This window comes from Dryobates pubescens, chromosome 35, assembly GCF_014839835.1.
Source record: "Dryobates pubescens isolate bDryPub1 chromosome 35, bDryPub1.pri, whole genome shotgun sequence".
NCBI classification, from domain to species: domain Eukaryota; kingdom Metazoa; phylum Chordata; class Aves; order Piciformes; family Picidae; genus Dryobates; species Dryobates pubescens.
In genome coordinates, this window is record NC_071646.1 from 7,552,505 (window position 1) to 7,572,395 (window position 19,891).

Genomic DNA, 19,891 nt, shown 5'->3' on the forward strand with positions numbered 1-19,891 from the left:
ACTGGCTGGCTGCTGGTGCTGGCTGCTGGCTCTGGCTGGCTGCTGCCACTGGCTGCTGGCACTGGCTGGCTGCTGGCTCTGGCTGGCTGCTGCCACTGGCTGCTGGCACTGGCTGGCTGCTGCCACTGGCTGGCTGCTGGTGCTGGCTGCTGGCTCTGGCTGGCTGCTGCCACTGGCTGCTGGCACTGGCTGGCTGCTGGCTCTGGCTGGCTGCTGGTGCTGGCTGCTGGCTCTGGCTGGCTGCTGGCTCTGGCTACTGGCACTGGCTGGCTGCTGGCACTGGCTGCCTGCTGCCCTGGCCTTAAAAGGCTGCCTGGGGAAGGATTCACTTCAGGCCAAGGCCAAGTGTCTGAGTTAGCTCTCTCCAGGAGAAGGGGAGGCCACCAGGAGCAGTCATGCCCTGGGGCTTTCTGGGGGGGCAGCCCAGCTGTGCAGCCTCCCCATGCAGCCCCCCCATGCAGCCCCCCCATGCAGCACCCCCCATGCCCGGGGGTCCAGCCCCCTCCCACGGGGGGGCAGCAGTAGGAGTGAGATACCTTGGAGAGCTTTTAGCTTTCCATCCAGCTCAGGGAGATGCCAGCAGAGCTCTGAAGGCTCCCAGCTGAGCAGGGCTGTGAGCACCCAGGGCAAGCAGCAAGCCTGGCATGGGGAGAGCCTGCTGCAGGAGCAGGCACAGCAAAGGCATCAGTGCCAAAGAGCTGCCTCCAGCTGGCATTTCCTGTGGCATCCCTGCTGGGCCTGCCCTGCTGCTCCCACTGCTCCTCCTGGGGTGCTGGGCTGGCACTGGTGGTGCTTGTGCCACCTTTGCTGGGTGGGAGCTCCCCAGGTGCAGAGCTGAGGAGGTGAAGCACTCTGCACTGGGCTCACACAACCTCCTTCAGCAGGAGAGGAGCAAAAGGCAGCAGAGGAGGTTGTGGAGAGAGTGTGGTGGTGGAGAGAGACCAGCTCCCTGTGCAAGGTCACTGAATGCTTTTGGTTAGAAAGGATCTTTAGAGCCCTCCCAGCCCAACCCCCTGCAGCCCCCAGGGACAGCCCCAGCCCCAGCAGGCTGCTCCCAGCCCCACACAACCTGCCCTGCACTGGTGCCAGGCATGGGGCAGCTCCCAGCTCTCTGGGCAGCCTGGCACAGGCTCTCCCCACCCTCAGCACCAAACATTTCTCCTTCTCTCCACTCTCAATCTGCCTCTTTTAGTTCTGAACCATCAGCCTTTGTCCTGGCACAGCAGGCCCTGCTCAAGAGTCTCTCCCCAGCTTTCATCTTGCCCCCTTGCAGCACTGCAAGGTCACTGAAAGTCTCCCTGGAGCCTTCTCCTCCCCAGGCTGCACAACCCCAACCCTCTCAGCCTGGGCTCCCAGCAGAGGGCTTCCAGCCCTGCCAGCACTGCTGTGGCCTCCTCTGGCCCTGCTCCCCCAGGGCCCTGTCTGTGCTGAGGGCTCCAGAGCTGCCCCAGCCCTGCAGGGGAGGTCTGAGCAGAGCAGAGCAGAGGGCAGAATCCCCTCCCTGCCCCTGCTGCCCACCCTGCTGGGGCTCAGCCCAGGGCAGGGCTGGCTCTGGATTTGGCCAGCACTGACCTGCTGCCCCTGAACCTCCATGAGCTCAAATGCTTCACTTCTTGTGTCCCACAGAGCTGTAGTCACCAGGACAGAAGCAGCCAAGTCAGTCCTGTTTGATCAGGCAGGGCTGGCTCCAGCCTTCCAGCTGCTCTGAGGAGGATGCTGCTTGCAAGTGGAAACTCAAAGCCCTTTGAAATTCATTCAGCTTCACCTCTGGGCTGGCAGCCAGGCTGCACTGCTTGGTACTTCCATCACACCTTGTGCACCATGCTGGTTGGGCCCAGGGTTTCTCTGCCTTGGCAAAGCTGTGCTCACACAGCCAGTGCCAGGGGGGGACAGACAGCCTGGGGGGGAAGCTGTCAGGGATGAACAAGTAAATCCATGGCAGGATAGGGGCTGGAGGGTGAGCAGGGACTGTCCTGGGGAGAAGAGCCCTGCTCCTGCTGGGCCAGGTGTGCTGGCAGAGGAGAACCTCCTGAGTGCACCCTCAGCACATTGAGTGCACCCTCAGCACACTGAGTGCACCCTCAGCAGGTCTGCAGAGGACACCAAGCTGAGAGCTGAGCTGCAGCCAGGGCAGGGAGGGCAGCAGCACAGGGAGGGGATTCTGCCCCTCTGCTCTGCTCTGCTCAGCCCCCACCTGCAGCACTGCCTCCAGCTCTGGGCCCCCAGCACAAGGAGGACCTGGAGCTGCTGGAGAGGCTCCAGAGGAGGCCACAGAGATGAGCAGAGGCTGCAGAACCTCCCCTGTGGGGCCAGGCTGGGAGAGCTGGGGCTGTGCAGCCTGCAGAAGAGAAGGCTCCAGGGAGAGCTCAGAGCAGCCCTGCAGGAGCTGAAGGGCTCCAGGAGAGCTGGGGAGGGACTTGGGCCAAGGGCTGGGAGGGACAGGAGGAGGAACAATGGCTTTGAGCTGGGAGAGGGGAGACTGAGAGTGGAGAGGAGGAAGAGATTGTGGAGAGTGAGGCTGGGGAGACTCTGGCACAGGGAGGCTGTGGCTGTGCCCTGCCTGGAGGTGCTCAGGACCAGGCTGGATGAGGCCCTGAGCAAGCTGTGCTGGTGGGAGGGGTCCCTGCCCATGGCAGGGGGCTGGAGCTGGCTGAGCTTTAAGGTCCTCTCCAACCCATTCCATGAGTCTGTGAATGCACCAAGGTGCAGGAGCTGGGAACACTTCAGAGCAGTGTTGCTGGCAGCCCCAGGGGTGTGTGCAAGGCTTTCCCTAGGACCTGGATCCCCCTCAGGTGGTCTCCTCCCCCTCCAGAACTGTCACCATGCCAGAGGGTGCTGTGGCTAACAGGACTGAGCAACTGCATCCATGCAGAGAGACCTTGGGGGCCCTGCAGAGAAGGACTTGGGGGTGCTGGGGGTGGGGAGAAGCTGGGCAGGAGCCAGCAATGGGCACTGGCAGCCCAGAAGGCCAATGGCAGCACACCTGGAGTCCTGTGGCCAGCTCTGGGCTCCTCAGGTCAGGAAAGAGGTTGAGCTGCTGGAAGGTGTCCAGAGAAGGGCAACAAAGCTGGGGAGGGGTCTGGGGCACAGCCCTGGGAGGAGAGGCTGAGGGCGCTGGGGTTGCTTAGCCTGCAGGAGAGGAGGCTCAGGGGAGACCTTCTTGCTCTCTGCAACTCTCTGAAGGGAGGTTGGAGCCAGGTGGGGGTTGGGCTCTTCTCCCAGGCAAGCAGCACCAGAACAAGAGGACACAGTCTCAAGCTGTGCCAGGGGAGGTTTAGACTGGAGGTAAGGAAGGAATTCTTCCCAGCCAGAGAGATTGGCCCTTGGGATGTGCTGCCCAGGGAGGTGGTGGAGTCCCCATCCCTGGAGGTGTTTAAGAAGAGCCTGGCTGAGGCCCTTGGTGCCATGGTTGAGTTGATCAGATGGTGCTGGGGGAGAGGTTGGACTTGGTGAGCTCTGAGGTCTTTTTCAACCTGGTTAATTCTATTCTATTCTATTCTATTCTATTCTATTCTATTCTATTCTATTCTATTCTATTCTATTCTATCCCATCCCATCCCATCCCATCCCATCCCATCCCATCCCATCCTATCCTATCCTATCCTATCCTATCCTATCCTATCCTGTCCTGTCCTGTCCTGTCCTGTCCTGTCCTCAGGCAGTGTGTTGCAGATGGTTGGCTCCTTCCCATGGGCCAGCAGGCACAAGGGGTACTGAAAGTGGAGCTTGAAGGCAATGAGCCCTGGGCTGTGCTCTTCAGCACCTTGCTTTGGCTGTCACTGCTGGGGCTGGGGCTGTCCTGTTCCTTAGCTGGCTGTTGGTCAAGAGAGGCTCTCCTGCCCCTCTGCTCTGCCCTGCTGAGGCCACAGCTGGAATATTGTGGCCAGTTCTGGGCCCCTCAGGTCAAGAAGGAGCTCAGGGAACTGCTTGAGAGAGTCCAGCCCAGAGCCCCAGAGCTGCTGCAGGCAGTGGAACATCTCCCTGGGAGCACAGCTGAGGCAGCTGGGGCTGGGAGCTGGGAGCAGAGCAGCCTGAGGGCTGCCCTCAGGGCTGGGGATAAAGCTGTGCAGGGCTGGAGCCAGGCTCTGCTCAGGGATGGCCAAGGGCAGCACAAGGGGCACTGGGGGCAAGCTGGAGCAGAGCAGCTGCCAGGGGAGCAGGAGGGAAAACTTTGTCCCTGGGAGGCTGCTGGAGCCTGGAGCAGGCTGCCAGAGAGGCTGTGGAGTCTCCTCTGGAGCCTTTCCAGCCCCACCTGGATGTGTTCTGGGTGCCCTGCCCTGGGTGCCCTGCCCTGGGTGCCCTGCCCTGGCAGGGGCTGGGGCTGGATGAGCTCCAGAGGTCCCTTCCAGCCCCTCACCCCCTGTGACTGTGCTCAGTACCAAACCCTTCTGGGCTGTGTTTGTTCTCTGGTTTTATGTCCATATCTGGAAGCATTTCAGGAGCTTCTTGGGACACCACCCCTCAGATGCTCCCTGCTGTGGCTCAGTGGCCAGCCTGTCCCTGGCTCCAGCTGGGTGTATAAATAAAATGGGTCAGGGCACAGGCTGTGACCCCTGGGGTCAGTGCTTTGTGTCTCTGCAGCTAAACTTCGTGCTCCAGCTCCCCTCCCTTCTAGGGAACAGAAACTGATCCAAGCCAAAGCCAGAGCAGGGACTCTGTTAACTGTTAGAGGTCTGAGTGGTCATGGAATGGATGGTCAGGAAGGAGCAAGTGGTCTGAGCCTGCAGCCTCACTTCACACTCTTCACACAGGCTCTGCTCACTTGCTCCCTGGGGTAGGACAAGGAGCAGTGGATGCAAGATGCAGCACAGGAGGTTCCACCTCAACATAAGGAGGAACTTCTGTACTGGAAGGGTCACAGAGCCCTGGGGCAGGCTGCTCAGAGAGGCTGTGGAGTCTCCTCTGGAGCCTTTCCAGCGCCACCTGGATGTGTTCTGTGTGCCCTGTGCTGGATCCTGTGGTCCTGCTCTGGCAGGGGCTTGGACTGGATGATCTCTTTGGTTCCCTTCCTACCCCTGACATCTGTGATCCTGGCTGGACCCTCACCTGGGCACTGCTGGGTGCCTCTGAAGCCCCCTGGAGAAGCAGCCAGAGCTGCTCCTGGTGGCTCAGCAAGGCATTTAATAAGTGTTCATGAATAGCTGAGGGTCAGGAGGGAAGGGCCAGGGCCAGGCTCTGCTCACTGTGCCCTGGGAGAGGACAAGAGGCAAGGGATGGAGACTCCAGCACAGGAGCTTCCACCTCAGCTTGAGGAGGAACTTCTGCACTGTGAGGCTCCCAGAGCCCTGGAGCAGGCTGTGGAGTCTCCTCCTCTGGAGCCTTTCAAGCCCCCCCTGGATGTGTTCCTTATGTGACCTTCCCTGGGTGACCCTGTCCTGGCAGGGGGTTGGACTCTTGGCCTGCAGAGGTCCCTTCCAGCTCCTACCATGCTGTGATGCTGTGAGCCAGCCACAGTGGTTGGAGGGAGCTGGGACCTGCTGCACAGAGAGGTTTGGTCCCCAACAGTGAGCAGCTGGGGACAGGGAAAGGGAGAGAAAGAGGCTGCTGGGCCAGATCCTTTCCACTGCATCACCTGGGAAGGTTTGATCTGTGATCCTGTGAAGCCACTGCCCACTGCAGGGCCAGGAGGCCAGAAGGTCAGAGGACAACTTAGGGCTGCAGCAGAGCAGGGCAGCAGCCTGGGCTGTAAGGGGAATGCAGGGAGAAGGAGGAAGAGGAGGTCTGTAATTGGGGTCAGCTTGTGGCACTGCCACAAACCCCAGCACACTGGCACAGCTCATCAGGGAGGTGCTGAGGGATGGGATGGAGCAGCCATGGGATGTGGTGGGGAGAGCAGCTGGAAGGTCTGGAGGCAGCAAACCACTTCAGGATGCTCAGCTGGGAGGCAGTTGCTTGCTTTGGGGTTTCAGAGATTGAAGGCCTAGGAAGCAGGAGTGGAGGAGGCTCAGAGCTCCATCCATGCCCCCAGGGCACCAGGGAACCTGTGCTGCTCCTCACAGCAGCTCCTGTGCTGGCAGAGCTCAGCAGTGCAGCTGATGGTCAGAGGAGCAGCTATGGACCCTGGGGAGCTGTTGGGGCTTGGGGTGAGGTTTTGTGGTGGTTTTGCCTCTCTGTATTCACAATGCCCCCAAACTGCTGAGGCTGCTGCTGGGCAGCAGGATCCTTAGAGCAGAGGTCCTCAGCTAGGTCAGATCAATGCACAGCTCGGCTGGGCCCACCCAGGCTGGGGGGAGTTGGAAGGGAGCTTTAGAGCCCAGTCCTACCTGCTGCACTCAGCAAGGACTTCCTCTCCTCCTCCTCCTCCTCCTCCTTCTCCTCCTCCTCCTTCTCCTCCTCCTCCTCCTCCATCTCCTCCTCCTCCATCTCCTCCTCCTCCTCCTCCATCTCCTTCTCCTCCTCCTCCTCCTCCATCTCCTTCTCCTCCTCCTCCATCTCCTTCTCCTCCTCCTCCTCCTCCTCCTCCATCTCCTTCTCCTCCTCCTCCATCTCCTTCTCCTCCTCCTCCTCCTCCTCCTCCATCTCCTTCTCCTCCTCCTCCTCCATCTCCTTCTCCTCCTCCTCCTCCATCTCCTTCTCCTCCTCCTCCTCCATCTCCTTCTCCTCCTCCATCTCCTTCTCCTCCTCCATCTCCTTCTCCTCCTCCATCTCCTCCTCCTCCTCCTCCATCTCCTCCTCCTCCTCCTCCATCTCCTCCTCCTCCTCCTCCTCCATCTCCTCCTCCTCCATCTCCTCCTCCTCCATCTCCTTCTCCTCCTCCTCCATCTCCTTCTCCTCCTCCTCCATCTCCTTCTCCTCCTCCTCCATCTCCTTCTCCTCCTCCTCCTCTTTCTTCTCCTCCTCCTCCTTCTCCTCCTCCTTCTCCTCCTCCTCCTCCTCCTTCTCCTCCTCCTCCTCTTTCTTCTTCTCCTCCTCCTCCTCCTCTTTCTTCTCCTCCTCCTCCTCCTCTTTCTTCTCCTCCTCCTCCTCCTCCTCTTTCTTCTCCTCCTCCTCCTCCTCCTCTTTCTTCTCCTCCTCCTCCTCCTCCTCTTTCTCCTCCTCCTCCTCCTCCTCTTTCTCCTCCTCCTCCTCCTCCTCCTCTTTCTCCTCCTCCTCCTCCATCTCCTTCTCCTCCTCCTCCTCCTCCATCTCCTTCTCCTCCTCCTCCTCCATCTCCTTCTCCTCCTCCATCTCCTTCTCCTCCTCCTCCATCTCCTTCTCCTCCTCCTCCATCTCCTTCTCCTCCTCCTCCATCTCCTTCTCCATCTCCTTCTCCTCCTCCTCCATCTCCTTCTCCTCCTCCTCCATCTCCTCCTCCTCCTCCTCCTTCTCCTCCTTCTCCTCCTCCTCCATCTCCTTCTCCTCCTCCTCCATCTCCTTCTCCTCCTCCTCCATCTCCTTCTCCTCCTCCTCCATCTCCTTCTCTTTCTCCTCCTCCTTCTCCCCTCCCCAGCTCCTGCCTGGTGGCCTTCCCTCAACTCAGCACAATGCAGCTGGATCTCCTCCCTGGCCAGAGGGATCCCCAGGAGCCAGCAGGACCCAAACTGCAGCTGCTGTGCACGGGGCTGGGGTCTCACAGCCCAAGGGACCACTGCAGGAGGCTGAGCCTGACGGCATCACAGATGTGTCCTTAGCCTGTCCCAGCCCCTGGGGGGCTGCTTGTGCTGGGCAGGAGCCAGCAATGGGCACTGGCAGCCCAGAAGGCCAATGGCAGCACAGCTGCCATTGGCCTTCTGGGCTGCCAGTGCCCATTGCTGGCTCCTGCCCACCATCTCCCCACCCCAGCACCCCCAAGTGCTGTGCTGAGAGGAGGAGAGGAACTTCCCCTCCTCACCCAGGAGGATAATTTGCCAACACAGGGCCAAACCCCAAGAGCTTCCTACCCCCCTGGCCTGGTGGCTGGGGCAAAGGGAGCCCAGCAGGGCCTGGAGCTGTGCTGCAGGACCTTGTCCAGCATCTCTGAGGCAAAACACAGCCAAAAAAATAAGCAAGCTCCTCGAGAAGCCTCCTAAAATAGTGCAGCCTGCCCTCAGCTTGGCCAGCTGGAGATAATGAAGCAGAGAATGTTCTTAAAACAGCTTCTCCCTGCCTCTGCTGGGTCAGGTCCCAGCCACAGCAGAGCAGGGTTGGAAGCAATTAGGGCCACTCTCTGGCTTGGCAGCAGCTGCACCTCGCCCCCCCACCCCCTCTGGGCTCTTGCACCCTCATCCAAAGCTCCCACCAGGAATTTGGGGGCAGCCACCCCCCACCCCCCCCCCAGCAGCCTCCCAGCAGCTCCAGAAGTTTCTGAGGTCTTAAGGGAAGGCTCCTGCCCTCCACAGCCTCAGCACACACTGCTGAGACCTCACCTCCAATCCTGCCTCCAGCTCTGCTGGCCCCATGAGAAGGACACAGAGCTGCTGGAGGGAGGCCACAGAGATGCTGCCAGGGCTGGAGCAGCTCTGCTGGGAGCACAGGCTGAGGGAGCTGGGGCTGTGCAGCCTGCAGAGGAGAAGGCTCCAGGGAGACCTCAGAGCTGCTGCTAGGAGCTGAAGGGATCCTGCAGGAAGGCTGCAGAGAGACTTTGGCTGAGGGAGTCTGGAGCCAGGCCCAGGGGGAAGGGTTTGGAGCTGAGGCAGAGCAGGGTCAGAGTGGAGCTGAGGAAGAAGTTCTTCAGTGTGAGGCTGCTGAGCCTCTGGCACAGGCTGCCCAGGGAGGCTGTGGCTGCCTCCTGCCTGGGGGTGTTCAGGACCAGGCTGGAGGAGGCCTGGAGCAGCCTGTGCTGGTGGGAGGTGTCCCTGCCCATGGCAGGGGCTTGGAGCAGGTATCTCTGAGGTCCCTTCCAACCTGAGCCATTCTGGGATTGATTCCTAAGATCAAACCCCTTTGGCCTTTGTGGCACTGGGCAGGAGGAGAGCAGAGCCATGGCCAGCACCTCGCTGTGCCTTCTCCTTGGGATGGACCAACAGCAGCAGAGTGAGAGCCTGGGCTCAGGGGCAGGCAGGACCAGCCCAGTGTGATGCTCTCTGCTTTGCCTCCCATCCCATCTCAGATGCTCTGTGTTTTGCCAGCTGGCCTGGGTTGAGTCATGTCTGACCCTGTCTGGCAGGGCTGGCAAAACCAAGCTGAAGCCCTTTGCTGTCCTCCATCACCCCCAGTGCTGCCTGACCAAGCTGCCTGCCATGAGATGGACAGGAAGAAAGATGTGATGGCTCAGGTGGGCATCAGGCTGAGGGAGGTGCCCCAGTGAGGCCACAGCTGGAGAACTGGGTCCAGTTCTGGGCTCCCCAGGGGACTGCTGCAGAGAGTCCAGGGGAGGCTGGGAAGCTGCTGAGGGGCCTGGAGCAGCTCTGGGAGGAGCTGAGAGCCCTGGGGCTGAGAGCCTGCAGCAGAGCAGCCCCAGAGGGCAGCTGAGCAATGCTCAGCCAGAGCTAAAGGAGCTGTGGGGGGCAAGAGGCTGGGGCCAGGCTCTGCTGAGTGCTGCCCAGGGGCAAGGGGCACAAACTGGAGCCCAGGAAGTTCCACCTGAGCAGGAGGAGGAACTTCTTTGGTGTGAGGCTGCTGGAGCCTGGAGCAGGCTGCCCAGAGAGGTTGTGGAGTCTGCTGGGGTGGAGAGCTTCCAACCCCCCCTGGGCACTGTGCCCCCTGGGCAAGCTGCTGGGGGAGCCCTGCTGGGGCAGGGGTTGGAGTGGGTGAGCTCCAGAGGTCCAGCCCAGCCATGCTGGGGTTCTGTGAGAGCTCCAAGAGCTGCTGCTGATCAGGAGCAGGCAAGCAGCCTGCAGTCACTCTGTGCTTTGAAGTCTTCTCCCAGGGTGTCTGGGAGCTCTGCAGCAGCAGTGCCAGGGGCTCTGCTGTGCTGCTTTTGGAACCAGGGCAGCCACTGCCAGCACCTTGCTTCTCCCTGGGGTTCTCCTGCCCCTGCTCCAAGCCCTGCAGCACTGTGACCCTGTTTAGATTGCAGGGTGGATGATCTCACCACCCAAGGCCTCCCTGGCTGTTCATGTTTGATCCCCAGGGAAATGAAGGAGCCTGGGAAAAGCTGGCAGAGCTGCTCCAGATTTGCCAGGGGAAGGAAAAACCCCAAACCTTGCAGGCAGTTGATGGAGCAGAGCTCAGCTTCAACCTGAGCAGCTGGCAGAGCATTCACAGGGACACAGCAGGGATGTGGTCTTGCAGCTCAAAGCCATTGTCCCTCATCCTGGTACTCCCAGCCCTTGGCCCAAGTCCCTCCCCAGCTCTCCTGGAGCCCTTCAGCTCCTGCAAGGCTGCTCTGAGCTCTCCCTGGAGCCTTCTCTTCTCCAGGCTGCACAGCCCCAGCTCTCCCAGCCTGGCCCCACAGGGGAGGTTCTGCAGCCTCTGCTCATCTCTGTGGCCTCCTCTGGAGCCTCTCCATCAGCTCCAGGTCCTCCTTGTGCTGGGGGCCCAGAGCTGGAGGCAGTGCTGCAGGTGGGGGCTGAGCAGAGCAGAGCAGAGGGGCAGAATCCCCTCCCTGTGCTGCTCTCTCCCTGCCCTGCCTGCAGCTCAGCTCTCAGCTGGCTCTGGGCTGCCAGGGACCACTGCTGGCTCAGGCTGAGTGCTTAGGAGCAGCAGGGCTCACTCACCCTATTGAGCTTTGCATCCAGCAGCCCTGGCAGGACAGTTTGTGTGCATCAGGCCTCAGACTTGCTGGGGTTCCTCAGGGGGGTCTCAGTTGCTGCTCACATCACCCCCAAGGGCTGAGCTGCAGAGTGAGGGCAGTGTGGATGCTGTGGGGAGGAGGCTCCTGCCCTGGGCCAGCATCCAGGAGGGGCACCCCAGGGCAGGCTGCATTTGAGATGTCAATCACCAGGAGGTTGTACCAGGGAGCTGGGCAGCAGGCAGGGTTGTGGGCAGGCTGGGCACAGCCTGTGCCATGCTGGCTCCTGTCCCTGTGCTCCTCTGCCTTGGAGCTGCAGGGTTGCTTCTCTCCCCTCCTTCTCTATCTGACAGGGGGAGCTTAACTCAGCTGTCCATGACACCATGGGGACATGGAGCCTGTGTGCTCCCTTGGACCTGCCCAGTGCTCAGAGGCATTGGGGATCACCAAGGCCCAGCACTCACCCAGGGCTCAGACCTCACCACCACTGCTGAGCCACTGCCTCTGCACCACCTCCCTCAGCACCACATCCATGTGTCCCCTAAACACCTCCAGGGGTTGGGGCTCCCTGGGCAGCCTGCTGCAGTTGTCTCAGGTTGCAGATGGCTGTCTGCAGCTGAGCCCAGAGCAGCCCTGGCACTGCTGAGGGTGCCACACAGCTGGGTGCTGTGCCTGCAGGGTCTGACAGAGCACAGCCCCTGACCTGCTGGGAAACAAATGGCCTTTGGGCTCCCCTTGGTGCAGGCAGGTGGTGGGATGCAGGGGGTCCTGCTGGGTCCACCCAGGGATGCTGACTCCATGCCCAGTGATGGCTCCACCACCTCCCTGGGTGACGAGTGGCAGGCAGCAGGGTGCCAGGCAGCAGCAAACCTGGCACCCCACTGGTGTCCCCTGGCTTCAGTGGTGTCTGGAGGCAGTGCCAGCCCCAGGACAGGTGTGGCTGGGCACAGACCATGGCCTTCCCCACGATCTCCTTCTGCTGTTGCCTCTCTGCTTACTGAAAGGGATCTGGGCAGCAGCCAGCAGTGTCTGAGAGTGGTTTGGGCTCACTCAAAGTGACACTGCAAGTAAAGCTGGCAGGGGATTATCAGCCTCAGTTTCCAGTTCAAAGCTGTAGCTTGGCTTTGAGTAGATGTCTGCTGGAGGAGAAGCCCTGGGAGAAGGAGGGGGCAGCAGTGTGGTTTGTCCTGCAGCACCCCAGTGCCAGGACCACTGCTGTCTGCTGTTGTGGGCTGCAGCAGAGGCAGTGATGAGGCCAGCACAGGGCTGAGGTGGATCTTGAGGAGAGAAGAACCTAACACATGCCTCAGACAACAGTTCCACCCTCTTGACTGCTCTGTGGCTCCTCTCCTTTCCTCAAGCAGCTTCTGCTGTGTCTCAGCTTCATAGAGTCACAGAGTGGGTTGGGAGGGACCTGAGAGACCATCCAGTGCCAAGCCCCTGCCATGGGCAGGGACACCTCCCACCAGCACAGCCTGCTCCAGGCCTCATCCAGCCTGGCCTCCAACACCTCCAGGGAGAGGACAGCCACAGCCTCCCTGGGCAGCCTGTGCCAGAGTCTCAGCACCACAGGGAAGCTTCAGGGAGGACAAATGGCCCCGGAGAAAAAGAGCCCCTTGGTGATTCCCTGAGGCGCTCACAAGGACACTGAGCTCTGCCTGTCATGGGCCTCACCCCCAGGTCATGGGCAGGACAGTGATCAAAGGCAGTTGGAGCTGAAAAGGGAGGCAATGGATTGGGTTTGGTTCAGAGGAGTGGATTTGAGTTCTGGGAGGCAGGATTTGGAGAAGAAGGTTGAGCAGTTCTTAGGTTTGCCGAAGAAATGAAGTGGGGAAAGGCCTCAGAGCAGCTGAGCTGCTTCAGCCCTGCCACTGCCTTCTGCCAAAGCTGAAAAGGTCCTGCAGGGATCTGAGGCTCCCAGTGTGGGCACAGGGACTGAGGGTGTTTGGGTTGTTGTGAGCTGGGTGCCGGTGGCAGAGGGAGGAAGCTGCTGCTGCCTGGGAGCTCTGCAGCTCCTGAGTGACCTTTTCATCCTCCCTGTCACTAACTCCTGTTCTCCTTCTCTCTCTTTTCTTTTCCTTCAGCATGAAAGACTTTCCAGGTAAGAATTCTTTTTCTTGGGGGGAGCTTTTTCTGTGCAGTGTTCGTTGCCAGGATACCTCTGTGTGGCTTTGGGGGTTCCCTCTGCTCCAACTCAGCAGCCTGAGCTGAGGCTGGCCAAGGCCATTTGGTTCTCAGCTGCTTCCATCCCTTCCCTCCTCAAGTCACTCAACAGAGAATCCTCCTGTGCTCTGTTACCAGTGGAATCCATTCCCACAGGAGAGGTCCATGGGATGTTTGGGGGTTGGGGTGACACCCACTGGGGGTTTTTTCCCAGTCCCAAACCAGTGGTGGCTGCCTGGCTGCCACCCATCTGCAGAGTGGCCTCAGCCATCCCATGCCTCTGCCACAGCTGCCTCTGCCACAGCTGCCTCTGCCACAGCCTGCAGCCTGCCCAGCTGGGCTGATCGTGGCTGCTGCTTGGATTTGCTTTGACTGGGGTTGAATTAGCCAGGTGGGAATGGCAAAAATAAAGTTACCTTGATTTTTTTGCCCCAAAGCCCTGCCCCAAAACGAGCTACAGGACTGATCTGGTCATGGAGAGGTTCTGTTTGGTCACCACTTCCACCAGGATGCTCCTGGGCGGCTTTGGCACAGTTCAGAGGCTTCAGAAAATGGAAAGGGCTAAGCCACAAAACAGCTTCGCCCCTAACAGCTTCACTGCTAAGGGCAGAGGCAGGCCAGGACCTTCGGGAAAGCCGAAGGCAGCTCCGGGTTGTGCTCACCGGCAGGCAGCTGGGATTTGGCCACGGCCCCCAGGGAGGTCCCCAGGGAGGTCCCCAGGGAGGTCCCCAGGGAGGTCCCCAGGGAGGTCCCCAGGGCCTCTCTTCGGTGGCAGGCTGCAGAACTGCAGGTTTTCTAAGCCCGTTTGTGGATAACGTGGCACAAATCCGAGGAAGAGAGAGCCGCCGGGATCAGAGTGGCCACAGACACTGCTGCCCCGAGGGGAAGCTCCTGCGGCAGCGCTGCCTGAGCAGGCTCACGGCAGGGAGGACCTTGGGGCAGGCAGGGAGCAGGGCCCCGGGGGCAGGCAGGGAGCAGGACCAGGGAGCAGGGCCCCGGGGCGGGCAGGGAGCAGGACCAGGGGGCAGGGCTCCAGGGCAGGCAGGGCCCCGGGGGCAGGCAGGGAGCAGGACCGGGGGGGAGCAGGCAGGACCGGGGGGGCAGGCAGGACCGGGGGGGAGCAGGCAGGACCGGGGGGGCAGGCAGGACCGGGGGGGGGGGGGAGCAGGCAGGACCGGGGGGGGGGGGAGCAGGCAGGACCGGGGGGGAGCAGGCAGGACCGGGGGGGGGGAGCAGGCAGGACCGGGGGGGCAGGCAGGACCGGGGGGGAGCAGGCAGGACCGGGGGGGGGGGCAGGCAGGACCGGGGCGAGCAGGCAGGACCGGGGGGTGGGCAGGCAGGACCGGGGCGGGCAGGCAGGACCGGGGGGGGGGGCAGGCAGGACCGGGAGGAGCAGGCCGGATCGGGGGGGGGGAGCAGGCAGGACCGGGGGGGGGGAGCAGGCAGGACCGGGGGGGGGAGCAGGCAGGACCGGGTGGGCAGGCAGGACCGGGGGGGGAGCAGGCAGGACCGGGGGGGAGCAGGCAGGACCGGGGGGGAGCAGGCAGGACCGGGGGGGCAGGCAGGACCGGGGGGGAGCAGGCAGGACCGGGGGGGAGCAGGCAGGACCGGGGGGGGGCAGGCAGATCGGGGGGGGAGCAGGCAGGACCGGGGGGGGGCAGGCAGGACCGGGGAGGAGCAGGCAGGACCGGGGGGGGCAGGCAGGACCGGGGGGGAGCAGGCAGGACCGGGGGGGCAGGCAGGACCGGGGGGAGCAGGCAGGACCGGAGGGGCAGGCAGGACCGGGGGGGAGCAGGCAGGACCGGGGGGGGGAGCAGGCAGGACCGGGGGGAGCAGGCAGGACCGGGGGGGCAGGCAGGACCGGGGGGAGCAGGCAGGACCGGGGGGGAGCAGGCAGGACCGGGGGGGGGAGCAGGCAGGACCGGGGGGAGCAGGCAGGACCGGGGGGGGGGGCAGGCAGGACCGGGGGGGGGGGGCAGGCAGGACCGGGAGGAGCAGGCAGGACCGGGGGGGCAGGCAGGACCGGGGGGGAGCAGGCAGGACCGGGGGGGAGCAGGCAGGTCCCAGCGCTGGTTCCTCCAATCTCGCCGCGAATGTGGAGCGGGTCCGGGGTGGGAGCGGAGGATGGGGGCGACAGCCCCGGCCGCTTCCTGGTCACTCTGTTGAAGGCGTTCCGAGAGTGTGTCCAGGGCCGATGTATCCTGGGCACGAAGCGCCCTGCTCGTCGCAGCTCCCCGTCCCAGGGGGCTTCCCCCACCTGTGAGGGACCTCCGCCGCGGCGCCGCTTCCCTCCCCCCCGGGGAAGGCAGTTCGCTGCCTTTTGTCTTTCCCCATTCAAACCTCCGCCGATGGAGGTGGGGGAAGGGGGTTTGGAGCAGCCCCTAACCGCTGTCCAGGAGCTCCTGCCGGCCCCAGGCTGCTGGATCTTCGCGTTTTAGGTTGGAAGCAGCTACAAACCCCACCAGCAGCGAGTCCTACAGCGACCGCGCCTCCAGCCGCGCCAGTGCCTACAGCCGCAGGGAGAATCGGCTGGCCGCCCTCAGCAGCCGAGCAGAGGAGGAGAGCAACAGGGACTACAAGAAGGTAGGATTCTTACACCTCCTGTTGTCTCTGCCTGCACCTTAGGTGCTGCCTGGTGCTTCCCAAACCTGCACTGGGAGTCCTTGGAAAGAAAGAGCAGAAGTTTGTTTCCCTTTTCCCTCTTTCTTTGCTGTGGAGCCATCCCAGCCCCCTCCCAGTCCCCCTCTGCCACATCAGCCCCCCAGGGGTGGTGAAAGGACCCCTGGAGGAGGTTAAAGGCTGGTAGGAGGTTTAACCTTGCAGGTTTAACAGGACCAGGAGCTGGGTTCTGCACGTGGGTCACAACAACCCCAGGAAGGCTCCAGGCTTGGGGGAACTGCCCAGCAGGAAAGGCCCTGGGGGTGCTGGGTGCCAGCAGCTGGAGAGCAGCCAGGGGGTGCCCAGGGGGCCAAGAAGGCCTCCAGCAGCCTGGCCTGGAGCAGCAGTGGTGTGGGCAGCAGGAGCAGGGCAGGGATGGTGCCTCTGAGCTGGGCACTGGGGAGGCCACAGCTTGAGTGCTGGGTTCAGCTCTGGGCTCCTCACTCCCAGAAGGACATTGAGAGGCTGCAGCAGGGCCAGGGAAGGGCAACAGAGCTGGGGAAGGGTCTGGGGAAGAGGACTGGGGAGGAGCAGCTGAGGGAGCTGGGGGGGTTGAGCCTGGAGCAGAGGAGGCTGAGGGAGACCTCATTGCTCTCTGCAGCTCCCTGAGAGGAGGCTGCAGCCAGGGGGGGGTTGGGCTCTGCTCCCCAGGCTCAGGGGATAGAAGGAGAGGACCTGGCCTGGAATTGTGCCAGGGGAGGCTGAGGTTGGAGAGGAGGCAAAATGTCTTTGCTGGAGGAGTGGTCAGGGCCTGGCAGAGGCTGCCCAGGGAGGTGGTGGAGTCCCCATGGCTGGAGGGGTTGCAGCAAGCTGTGGCCATGGCAGCTGGGGCCAGGGCTTGGTGGCCATGGGGGGGTTGGGTTGGGGTTGGCCTGGGTGACCTTAGCTTTCCCAGCTCACACAAGTCTGTGATTCTGTGACCCCATGCAAAGTGCAGTATCTGGGCAGGGTATGAGGAGTGAGGCTGGAGACAGTGGGAGGGATTAGTAAGGAGCAAGGAGAGGCCCTGGTGAGCTCAGCATGGCCTGAGCCTCTGCATCCCACACAATTCAGTTTGCTGCTCTGAGAGCCCAGAAGGATTTTTTTCCTGTACTTTCTGAAAGTTTCTCTGTAATCCCTGACAGGCAGCAGCAGGCCTGGCTGCTGTGCACATCCAGAGGCAGCACAAAGACCAGATGAAAGCAAAGGGATTAAGGTGACCTTAATTCTGCAGTGCCCACGGTGCTGGAAAGCCTCACACAGTAGGCTGGTCAGGGCAGACAGGCAGCATGCCCAGGGTGCCCTCCAAGAGGGGTGGAAGTTCTGCTCTGAAGGAAGTGAAGGGCAAAAAGAAAAATCAATTGTGGAGTGATCTAAAATTGTCCTTTCCCCTCCTCCTCAAGTGCAAGGAGCAAGCAAAGTGCTGGGGAGCACAGCAGCACAGTCACAGCTTGCCTTGGGTTGGAAGGGACCCTCCAGAGTCATCCTGTCCAAGCCCCCTGCAGGCAGCAGGGACAGCTCCAGCTGGAGCAGGCTGCACAGGGTCCCATCCAGGCTGACCTTGAATGCCTCCAGGGATGGAGCTTCCACCACATCCCTGGGCAGCCTGTGCCAGTGTCTCACCACTGTGCAGAGCTTCCTCCTCATGTCCAACCTGAATCCCCCTGCTCCAGTTACAAGTCATTGTCTCTCAGCCTGGCACTCCCAGCCCTTGTCCCAAGTCCCCCCCCTGCTCTCCTGGAGCCCCTTCAGGTACTCTCAGGTCTCCCTGGAGCCTTCTCTTCCCCAGGCTGAACAGCACCAACTCTCCCAGCCTGTCCCCACAGGGGAGGTTCCCCATCAGGCCCAGGTCCTTCCTGTGTTGAGGGCCCCACAGCTGGACACAGCACTGGAGCTGAGGTCTCCCCAGGCCTCCCTCCACCTCTGGCCAAGCTGCTTTGGATGCAGCCCAGGCTGCCCTTGGCCTTCTGTGCTGCCAGTGCCCATTGCTGGCTGCTGTCCAGCTTCTCACCCACCAGCACCCCCAAGTCCTTCTCTGCAGGGCTGCTCTGGATCATCCCCCAGCCTGGACTGGTACCAAGGATTGCTCTGACCCAGCTGCAGCACCTTGCACTTGGCCTTGTTGAACCTCGTGGGTGAGCACCACAGGTTCAGACACATGCAGCCCCAGGACTGAGGAGTTCATTAAGCCCTGGTGCTCTACCCAGATTGCAAACATCCCTCCTCTGTGCCCCTTGGCTGCCTATAAACACTCCACAGGATTCAGCAGCTGTTCCCTTGCTGTGTGAATGATGCACACAGCAGAAAGCACCCAGACAGGTTCTGTTTGCTGCCCTGGCACGGGGTGGCCACAGCTGGGCACCGAGGGCAGGAGGCTGCTCTGAGCAGCCCTGGCTCCAGGCAGCAGCCAAGGAGCAGCCCTGGGAGCTGAGAGCTTCTGCTTTGTCTTTCAGTTATATGAAAGTGCCCTGGCTGAGAATCAGAAGCTGAAGTCAAAACTGAAGGAAGCTCAGCTTGAGCTGACTGAGATCAAAACCAAGCTGGAAAAAGCAGCCCAGGTAAGGCAGAAAGCAGCTCCTAGACTGAGAGGGGATCTTACCTGTGTCTGTAAATCCCTGGGGGTGGGTGTCAGGATGAAGGGGCCAGGCTCTGCTCAGTGGTGCCCAGTGACAGGACAAGGGGCAGTAGGTGCAAGCTGGAACCCAGGAAGTTCCTCATTCACATGAGGAGAAACTTCTTTGCTCTGAGGCTGCTGGAGCCCTGGAGCAGGCTGCCCAGAGAGGTTGTGGAGTCTTCTTCTCTGGGGACTTTCCAACCCCACCTGGATGTGTTCTGTGTGAGCTGCTCTGGGTGACCCTGCCCCTGGCAGGGGGTTGGACTGGATGAGCTCTGGAGGTCCCTTCCAACCCCGAACCTTCTTTGAGCCTATGAGTAGCAGCCTCTGACAGTCCAGAGCATGAGGTTAGCTCGAGGGAGAGGGAAGATGCTGCAGAGGAGACTCAGCTGTCACCCAGTGACTGTGAGTCTGTGTAGCCTGCTTCTGTGGCCAGGTGCAGCCCTGGGTGTCTGCATCCCTGGGCCCTGGGTGTCTGCATCCCTGGGCCCTGGGTGTCTGCATCCCTGGGCCCTGGGTGTCTGCATCCCTGGGCCCTGGGTGTCTGCATCCCTGGCCAGGTGTCTGCATCCCTGGCTGAGCACATCCCTGGGTGTCTGCACCCCTGGGTGTCTGCATCCCCAGCTGAGTGCAGCTCTGTCTCCCTGGGCCTTTGTGCCACACTCTGGGCCAGCCTCTGCATTTTGCTAACTTCTGTTTTCGTTGTGCAAAGCAGAAGCAGGAGAAGACCTCAGACCGGTCCAGCATGCTGGAGATGGAGAAGAGGGTAGGTGTCTGCTGGCTGCTGCAGCACAGCTGCTGCCTCCTGGTGCTCTGCAGGGCACAGCAGGTTCTTGAAGGAAAGTGTTAATTAAAGATCAGTTCCACTCTTGCCTCCTGGAGCAGTGCACAGTGGTAATTGTGTTCTGACCTTTGCAGTGCCTCAGAGTTTGCTGCTCTCCTTGCAAATCAGCTCTGGTTTCTGTCTCCCACCCCAGGAAGCTGCAGAGCAATGAATTGTCTTGGATCCTGCTCAGGGACTGCTGGTCCCTGATGCATATTCCTGGGCTCTTAGGGAGCAGAGGGGGACAAAGCAGAACACTCCCTGGGTGCCTGTCCTGTGATGGAGTTAAAAGGTTTGACTGTTCCTTCCCCCTGCTGAGCAGCCAGGAGTGCTGCAGTAAGCTAAGGCAGGGTCTGGCTACCTCTCTGCTGTCAGCAGCCGTGGCATGGAGAGGCTGGAAGGACCTGAGGAGGTCTGCAGTCCATCCAAGCAGATTCAGACCTGAGGAGGTCTGCAGTCCATCCAAGCAGATTCATCTGAAGCAGGTTGCTCAGGGCTTTGTCCCTTCAGTTCCTCCAGACTCTGAGTGTTGAGCTTCCACAGCTGCAGTTCCTTGTTCTAGTCCCTAAATATCCTTTCCCCCCCTTGTATCTAGCCAGAACTCCTCCTCCCTCAGCTGAAGGCCTCTACCACTCCTTCTCCCACCACATAGCTCAGTGGTTAATGACCCTGGAGCCTGGCTCCAGGTTCTCAGTGGTGCCCACTGAGGGTGACCTGAAGTGGAGCTCCCTCCTAAGATGTTTCCCCTCCTGAATCTTGAAGCCCTTTACTGGGTGGCTGATCCATGTGTTTCAGTTCAGTTCCTACCATGAAGGATCTGAATGAGTTCTGTGTGAACCCTTCCTGGGGTTTGCCAGGTACAGCCTGGAGGAGATGATGCTCAGCATCTCCACTTTGGGCAGGCAGAGTTAGGCAGAGCACATCAGCTCAGCTGAGCATCTCTGCCCCAGTGTGAGCCCCAGGACTGAGGCTCCCCAAGCACAGCCCCATGGGGGGCTGGTTCTGGGTGTGCTAAAAGTGGCCTGAGTGGGGCTGCCAAACACACAGCCATGGCTGCCACCTGAATGCAGCTGCTGGGCCAGCT

General features: G+C 61.4%; 1 protein-coding gene across 2 annotated transcripts in view; it reads left to right on the top strand.

Moving 5' to 3' along the window:
• Positions 1 to 19,891, top strand: part of PPP1R12B (protein phosphatase 1 regulatory subunit 12B) — a 188,930-nt gene that overhangs the window by 153,240 nt on the left and 15,799 nt on the right. For both annotated transcript variants that reach the window (XM_054176320.1, XM_009899781.2), the window contains 4 exons: positions 12,655 to 12,671; positions 15,172 to 15,316; positions 17,824 to 17,928; positions 18,697 to 18,750. In XM_054176320.1, the coding sequence (XP_054032295.1) occupies positions 12,655 to 12,671; positions 15,172 to 15,316; positions 17,824 to 17,928; positions 18,697 to 18,750 (321 nt within the window). The remainder of the gene's footprint in view (positions 1 to 12,654; positions 12,672 to 15,171; positions 15,317 to 17,823; positions 17,929 to 18,696; positions 18,751 to 19,891) is intronic.